Here is a 7,668-nt window from a genome sequence, read left to right on the forward strand (position 1 = left end):
GATGAATAAAGATTACCAAGAAGAGGTGATGAGCCAGGCATGGGGGTGCACACCTGTAATCCCCGCAGCTTGGGAGGCTGAGGCAGGGAGATCAAAAGCTCAAAGGCAGCCTCAGCAATTTAGCAAGGCCTTAAGCAACTTAGCAAGACCCTGTCTCAAAAGAAAATTTAAAAAAAGGGCTGGGGATGTGGCTCAATGATTAAGCACCCCTGGGTCCAATTTCTGGTTCAAAACAAAAAAAGCAATAAAATTTCTTCAGTCACTTTGAAAGACTTAGGAAAGAAGAAATAAGTTTCCATCTATAGATTCCGTTAGGAAAATTGTAACAAGTGAAAGTCAGTGATAAAAAGAGAGAGAGAGAGATTTCTGCAAAATTAGGGGAAGTCAAGGCTGGGCATGATGCCCCATGCCTGTAATCCAAGCCACTTGGGAGGCTCAGGCAGAAGGATCACATGCTCAAGGCCAGCCTCAGCAAGTCAGAGAGACATCTCAAAATAAAAAATATATATAAAAGGCTATGAGTGTAGCCCAGTGGTAAGGAGATCCTGGGTTCAATCCCTAATCGTACTAAATAAGAACATAAATAAAATTAAAGAAAGCCCGAAAAATGGTATACATTAAAATGAACATTATCTCTCACTTGGCTGAGTTGATCAGTCCTTGGTAGGATTCAATACAGGATGAAGAGCCTCTATCTCAGGGTGATACTGAAAAGAGAGAAGTACCCAGGGTGACAGTTGGCTATTATTTGAACATGAAACAGGGCTCCTTCCCCAGCAGGTACACCAGCAATATGGGAGCAGAAAACCACACAGGTGTGTTAGAATTCCTCCTCCTGGGCCTCTCAGATGATCCTGAACAGCAGCTGCTGTACTTTGGGCTTTTCCTGTATGTATACCTGGTCACGGTGCTTGGGAACCTGCTCATCATCCTGGCTGTCAGCTGTGACCCCCACCTCCACACCCCCATGTACTTCTTCCTCTCCAACCTGTCCCTCACTGACCTCTGCTTCATCTCCACCTCAGTCCCAAAGTTGCTGGTGAACATCCAGGCACAGAACAAAGACATCTCCTACACAGAGTGCCTGACTCAGGTCTATTTTTTAAATACATTTGCTGGAATGGAAAATTTCTTACTGACGGCGATGGCCTATGACCGCTTTGTGGCCATCTGCCACCCCCTGAACTACACCGTCATCATGAACCCCCGACTCTGTGTCCTCCTGGTGCTGCTGTCTTGGCTCACCATGTTCTGGGTCTCCCTGATTCATGTTCTACTGCTGAATCGACTGACCTTCTCCCCTGGCACTGAAATCCCACATTTCTTCTGTGAACTGGCTCAGCTTCTCAAGGTGGCCACCTCGGATACCCTTGTGAATAACATCTTTATGTATGCGGTGGCTGCCCTGCTGGGTGTACTTCCCATGGCGGGGATTCTCTACTCTTACTGTCGTATCGTCTCCTCCTTAATGAGGATGCCCTCCCTTGCTAGCAAGTATAAAGCTTTTTCCACCTGTGGGTCTCACCTCTGTGTGGTCTCCTTGTTCTATGGGGCAGGATTTGGGGCTTACCTCAGTTCTGCTGTGATCCATTCTTCCCGGAGAAGCATGATCGCCTCCGTGATGTACACTGCGGTCACCCCCATGCTCAACCCCTTCATCTACAGCCTGAGGAACAAGGATGTGAAGGGGGCTCTGGGGAGACTCCTCAGCAGAGGAGCTTCTTGTCTGTGAAACATTCATTGGCCTCAGGAATAAGAGGTTTTGTGCATACTGGGGAAAAATATCACAATAGTTTCTAAATTCTTACCTCCAAATTTCTCAAAACATCTAGTTCTTTCATTTAATCTAGAATTCTTTACTTTACTCTTTTTTTTCTAGTTTACACACCTTTAAACAACACATCTCCTCGTAATTTCTTCAATGGCATCCTTGACTGATCTACTGTCCAAAAACTTTCTTCAGTTTTACCTCCACACTGTTGAGTTTTAACCAGAAGTGGCAGCACTTAAAGTAGCTTTGTTACCGTAAATGTTTCCTTAAGATCCTTAAGCTGTAGATGGTTTACTTAATTCAGCTCTATGGGTTTGCATGTGATTTGTGCTGTTTATGTATGTGTTATGAGCAGTAAATGTTTTACTGCATATAGTATGACTATAGTATGAATGCAATAAATATTAAATTTTGGCTGACATTGTAACCGGTAATTATGTATTAATCATGTGTTAATTACTTCTGAGTATCTTATGAACATGTTCTATTAGTAATGATTACCATGACCTTTTTAGAGGGGAGAAAATTGAAAATAAAAACAAATGAGCACATACATTCACATTCACACAAACACACACACAAAGAAAAACGAAAAGTCTTTCACAAGATTAAAGAGGAAACAAGTAGGCAAAGCATGCTTGAAACCCAGAGCTCTGACCTGGCCCATTTTCTCACCCAAAATATTACTGGTTATCTTCTCCTATCAGATATAGCTTTTCCTCTCTCTCTCTCTCTCTCTCTCTCTCTCTCTCTCTCGTGCTGGGGATTTGAACCCAGAGTCTTGTGCATGCGAGGCAATATCACTCTACCAACTGAGCTATATTTTCAGTTCCTTCCTTTCTCCTTTGAAGTTACAGGTGGCCAAGTGTTTTGTTCTGTTCAATGAAATATGAGTGGAAAGGAGCTGGCCCTTCTAGGCTAAACTATTTAAGAGCTCATTCATTGTTCTTAATATTCTTCCATTTAGCTGGCATTTGAGGAAGTATGTGCTGATATGGACATTATCATAAGATCAAACTTATCTGGAAAGTTGGGCTAATACACAAGGACTCCCCAGTCCATTTTCCGTGATTGGTGGATAATTTTCCTGAGAAAGAAATGATCTGATTTCATTAAGTCTGTGACATTTTACACTGTTTTCTGCAACAACGTAACTTACCTTACCTTGGCTGTTACAGATCCCATGTCTTGAAATCCTAAGCTGAAACTCCTCCTCCTCCTCCTGATTTTTTACTTACACTAATGTTGATTCTGAGATCTCCTCTTTCCTTCATGTATGATCCTTCTTGAGAACTGTAATTGAGTTTCCTGTTAATACATACACCCAGGCATGCATAGACAAGAACCTGTTCTTTATACTGCTTGTGTTGCTATAAAAAAATACCTGAGATGAGTTTGTAAAGAATGCAAATTCATTTGTCTCGCTTTATTGTGAATGTTATTCAACAAAATGTACATAATACTCTAAAGCTACTGGATTTTTTTTCTTTTTAATGACTACTTAAACATTTTCCTTTTTTTTCTTTCTTTTTTTTCTGTGCTAAGAAGGCACTAGATAATATGAATTTCCTCACTCTTGTACTCAGCAATTATGCATGGTGTTTAACAAAGGTTACACACATTTGGAAAACAGGATTTAACAAAGGTGACACACATTTGGATAACACATCTGGTTATTCAGGTTCATCTACATTGACTGAAAAAGCAAACTCCAAGTCAGAGAGATCGCAGGCCTCAGTGATGGAGACCCGCAGGTCAGCGGCTGCTGGTTCTGCCTCGGCCACATGAGGGAGCTCTTGCCTAGGAGAAGGAGCGGAGCCGCCCTCCACCCAGGGAGGGCTCACTGGCTGCCGCTGTGGGCGCCCTTTCCTGGAGTCCTGAGTCAATGAGCTGAAGGTGAAGTTGGCACAGTTTTCCTGCTTGACCATGGCTAACTCTGGACAATACCCCGCAACCTGAAGGGACTGCAGTCCCATCCTCTGCTCCCCAGACCACACTCTGCCCTCATCTGCGGCCTGCTTCTCAGGTATGTTGGAATTAAGGGGTGGGGTAGTTCTGGAAACCCCGAGAGAAGGTATAAACACCTGGAGTCTGTTTAGCTCTGCCAGAGTTTTTCTCCCACGTGCAGAAGGCACACAGCAATCAGGCGTGCAAAGCAAGGGTCTGCTCAGCCTTTATCCCTGACTCAGGCCACCTGGTTCTGTGGGTCTTTGAGCAGCTCCATGTGGCTGGACATCAGATATGCATGCTCCTGCAGCGCCTGCCTGTTCAGGTTCTGGCTGTCCTACGTGGCCACCGTGGACAGGAGGCTAATGGGTCTGTCTCCCCCCGACACCTGCCTGCCACTGCCCTCATCAGAAAGGGAGAAGTAGATGGTATGGCCAGAGGGGACACAGGGTACCCAGCCTTACTCAGCACCCACAGCTTCTCCTTGAGCTTCTCCATAGAAGAGCTGAAGGTGCTGTTGATGGTGGAAAAGCCTTCCCCTTCAGGATAGGGTCCTGGCCCCAGCAAGTGACATGGAGCAAGGTGGCCAGGAAGTCTCTTGAAGGTGACAAAAGTTCTCAGCACTTGTTCAGTCTCCCCACAGGGACCTGGTGTGCACTGTGCTGTGGCCTCCATGGTTGTTTTTGGAGCAACTGGGGGCTGCTGGTGCCTGGAGCTTGCTTCTGGCTCTGGGTTAACTGGGGGGGGGGAAGGGGGGTGGCGACCTCATGGGATGAGACCTGGCTGGGCAGATGGGGCAGGGATGCTTCAGAAGCAACTTGCTCCTCCTGCAGGGCAAAGGGATACTGATGTGTTTGTTAGAATTGAGTTGTGCTCACAGGCATCTGCATGGCCACCTGCTGTTTGGTGCCCTGGGTACCAGGGGGCCTTCTTTTGGGTGAAGCCAGAGGTACCCTCACAGTCTTTGGGGTGACTGGTCTAGAGATCTCAGAGGCGGATATGGTCATGTTATGCGCATATAGCTCCTTGCTTATGGCAGACCCTGCATAGGAGGCAGAGTGAGGAGGAGACTTGGATTTGTCCATCATTGTCAAGGACAGGGTTTGTCCATCTACCCTGTCAGTGAGCTCTGAATTTGCCACAATGTAATACTAGTCTGGAATTTCTGTTTTGAGGTTCTTTTTTTTAAATTTTTTTATTGTTGGTTGCTCAAAACATTACATAGTTCTTGATATATCATATTTTACACTTTGATTCAAATGGGTTATGAACTCCCATTTTTACCCCGTACACAGATTGCAGAATCACATCAGTTACACTTCCATTGTGTTTTGATGTTCTTGATGGTGGATAATTGCCTCATTCATCCACCATGGGTGCCTAGGAACTTGAATGGGAGAAGAGGGGACTATATCAGGCCTTTTCGAGCAATGCTTTGAGTCCTTTGGGTTTGGGTTCTGTTATTTTTTAGATATTTGGTGACACCTAACAGCTCATATGTGAGACAAAGCAAGAAATTTTAGAGAGGAAATGATTGTTAGGAGAATCCTAACCTAAGCCGTGAATTAATCCCAACAGGGATTAACTGAGCGGGAACTGAGGCAGGAAAGGGGTGACTGGAGGAGTGGGTCAGTGGGGGCGGGACTTAGGGGTGTATATTTTGTCCCTGGAGAGTGGAGGCTCCCTCTCTGCTTCCTGATGTGATGTCCTGGGCCTCACACGCTTCTGCCACAATGTCATGCCTCACTCAGGCCCTGAGGAGTCAGGCGCCCTTCTATGGTCTGAGACCTCTGAAATCATGAGCCCTGAAAATAAACTTTTCCGCCTCTAATTGTCCTTGTCAAGTCTTTTGGCCAGAGAAAAACGCTGATTAAAACAGGGTTCAAAGTCGCTGTCCTTGTCAGACCCTGTGGAGCAGGGTGTTCCATCTTCCTACTCTTCCACAGCCAGTTCAGAGGCTCACTCACTGCGGTAACAAGAGTCACGAGAGTCTCTGGTCCCGTTACAGTCCAGCTTTGCTTTCACTGGTCTCCCAGGGTGTCTTTCAACTGGGCCAGTCTGGGTCTCAGAAGGCAGCCAGATAATAGGGGGACCATCAGCGTTAAAACATCTGATATCCTAGAAACAGCCCCACTCTTGGGACCCAGCTCTGCAGTCAGCAGTGAGTGGCCAGGACAAGTGAGGCCAGCGCTGCAGCCCCACACTGCAGTCAAGTTCCTGGGGGAACCTTCAGAAAGCAAGTGTTTGGGGTTTGCAATGAGGCTGCAAATGGTCCCATGGCTGTGGGCCCAGCTGACAAATTTGTGCAGATTCTCAGGTGAGATATGAAGACATTCTCCTTGTTACAGGATCGGTGATGTCTTTCCTGCAGGTGTCTGTGCGTCTGTCCATAGGAACACAGGCAGTGTTGAAGGATGGGGCCTGCGGGAGCCCAGGATGGACTAGGCAGGACAGAGGGAGGGCAGAAGAGCAGCAGAGAGCCTGCACCAATGGGTGCAGATAATGGTGCAGGCCAGGGCAGGGGCGCCAGCCTGTCCTGTCCACCTGCTCATACCTGATTATATGAATCTCATCCTTAATTCTATTTATGTGATGAATTACATTTATTCATTAGCGTATGTCAAACCAATCATGCATCCCTGGGATGAAACCCACTTGATCACCGTGTATTATCTTTTTGATGTGTTTTTTTCCCCATACTTGATGTGTTTTTAAATGTGATTTGCTAATATTTTATCAATCTGCATCAAAATACCAATGGCATTCTTCATTGAACTAGGAAAAAAAAAGTACTCTTCAATTCATTTGGAAGAATAAGAGACTCAGAACAGCCAAAGCAATCCTGAGCAAGAAGAGCAAAGCAGGAGACAGCACAAGACCTGACCTCAGATTATGCTACAGAGCGATAGTAACAAAACAGCATGGTATCATCAAAACAGACAAGAAGACCAATGGAATAGAAGGCACTGAGATGAACTCACATACTTAGAGCCATCTGATACTTATAAAGGTGCCAAAAATATAAATTGGAAAAGAAGCCTTTTAAATAAATGGTGCCAGGAAAACTGAACATTCATATGTAGAGGAATGAAACTAGCTCCCTTTTTTGCACAAAAATCAATTAAAAGTGGATCAAAGACCTAGGAGTTACACCACAAGCTTTGGGACTGATAGAATAAAACATAGGGTCAACACTCCATTGGTGCAGGTACCAGCTTCCTTTATGAGACCTTAAACTCAAGAAATAAAACCAAGAATCAACAAGTGAGATGCCATCAAATTAAAAAGCTTTTGCCCAGCAAAGGAAACAATCAAGAATGTGGAGAGCATACAGAATGGGAGAAAATATCTGCCATTTACTCTTCTGACAGGGGATTGAAAAAAATGAGTCAAAGAACTAAACATATTTGTGTATGTGTGTGGGGGGGGCACTGGCAATTGAACTCATGAACATGCAATGCAAGCATTCTACCAACTGAGCTAAATCCCCAGCCCCTAAACAGATATTTCTCAAAAGAAGAAACACATGGCCAACAAATATATGAAGAAATGTTCAATGTCTGTAGACATCAGGAAAATGAAAATCAGAACTACCCTAAGATTTCATCTCACAGCACTCAGAGTGGTAGTGATCAAGAAAAACAAATAATAATAAGTGTTGGTGAGGATGTGGAGGAAAAGGTACACTCATACATTTTTGGAGGGACTGCAAATTAGTGCACATCTTCCTTTCCGTGATTTATTTATTTTTGGTTGGTGTTTTTTTACATATACATAAAGGTAGAATTCCATGTGGTATATTTATATATGCATACAACCTGACTTAAAAGCAGTATGGAGATTTCTCAGAAACTAGGCTTGGAACCACCATATGACCCAGATATCCCACCCCTTGGTATTTATTCTAAAGAATTAAAGTCATCTTTCTACAGTGATGCCTGCATACCCAT

At 44.6% G+C, this 7,668-nt stretch overlaps 1 protein-coding gene and 1 pseudogene across 1 annotated transcript; one reads left to right on the plus strand and one right to left on the minus strand.

Annotated features, from left to right (window-relative positions):
* The first annotated feature begins 793 nt into the window (after nt 1–793).
* On the plus strand, nt 794–1,794 carry LOC101955071 (olfactory receptor 7D11). Its single transcript, XM_005342130.2, has one exon. The coding sequence runs from the start codon at nt 794–796 to the stop codon at nt 1,730–1,732; it is 939 nt and encodes a 312-aa protein (XP_005342187.2). The 3' UTR covers nt 1,733–1,794.
* A 1,650-nt stretch (nt 1,795–3,444) lies between these two features.
* LOC106145481 (uncharacterized protein KIAA1958-like) lies at nt 3,445–7,668 on the minus strand (annotated as a pseudogene).

This window comes from Ictidomys tridecemlineatus, chromosome 2, assembly GCF_052094955.1.
Source record: "Ictidomys tridecemlineatus isolate mIctTri1 chromosome 2, mIctTri1.hap1, whole genome shotgun sequence".
Taxonomy (NCBI): domain Eukaryota; kingdom Metazoa; phylum Chordata; class Mammalia; order Rodentia; family Sciuridae; genus Ictidomys; species Ictidomys tridecemlineatus.

What these genes read in the sequence shown, in the direction of transcription:
- LOC101955071 (XM_005342130.2), top strand. Translation starts at nt 794, where the DNA reads ATGGGAGCAGAAAACCACACAGGTGTGTTAGAATTCCTCCTCCTGGGC.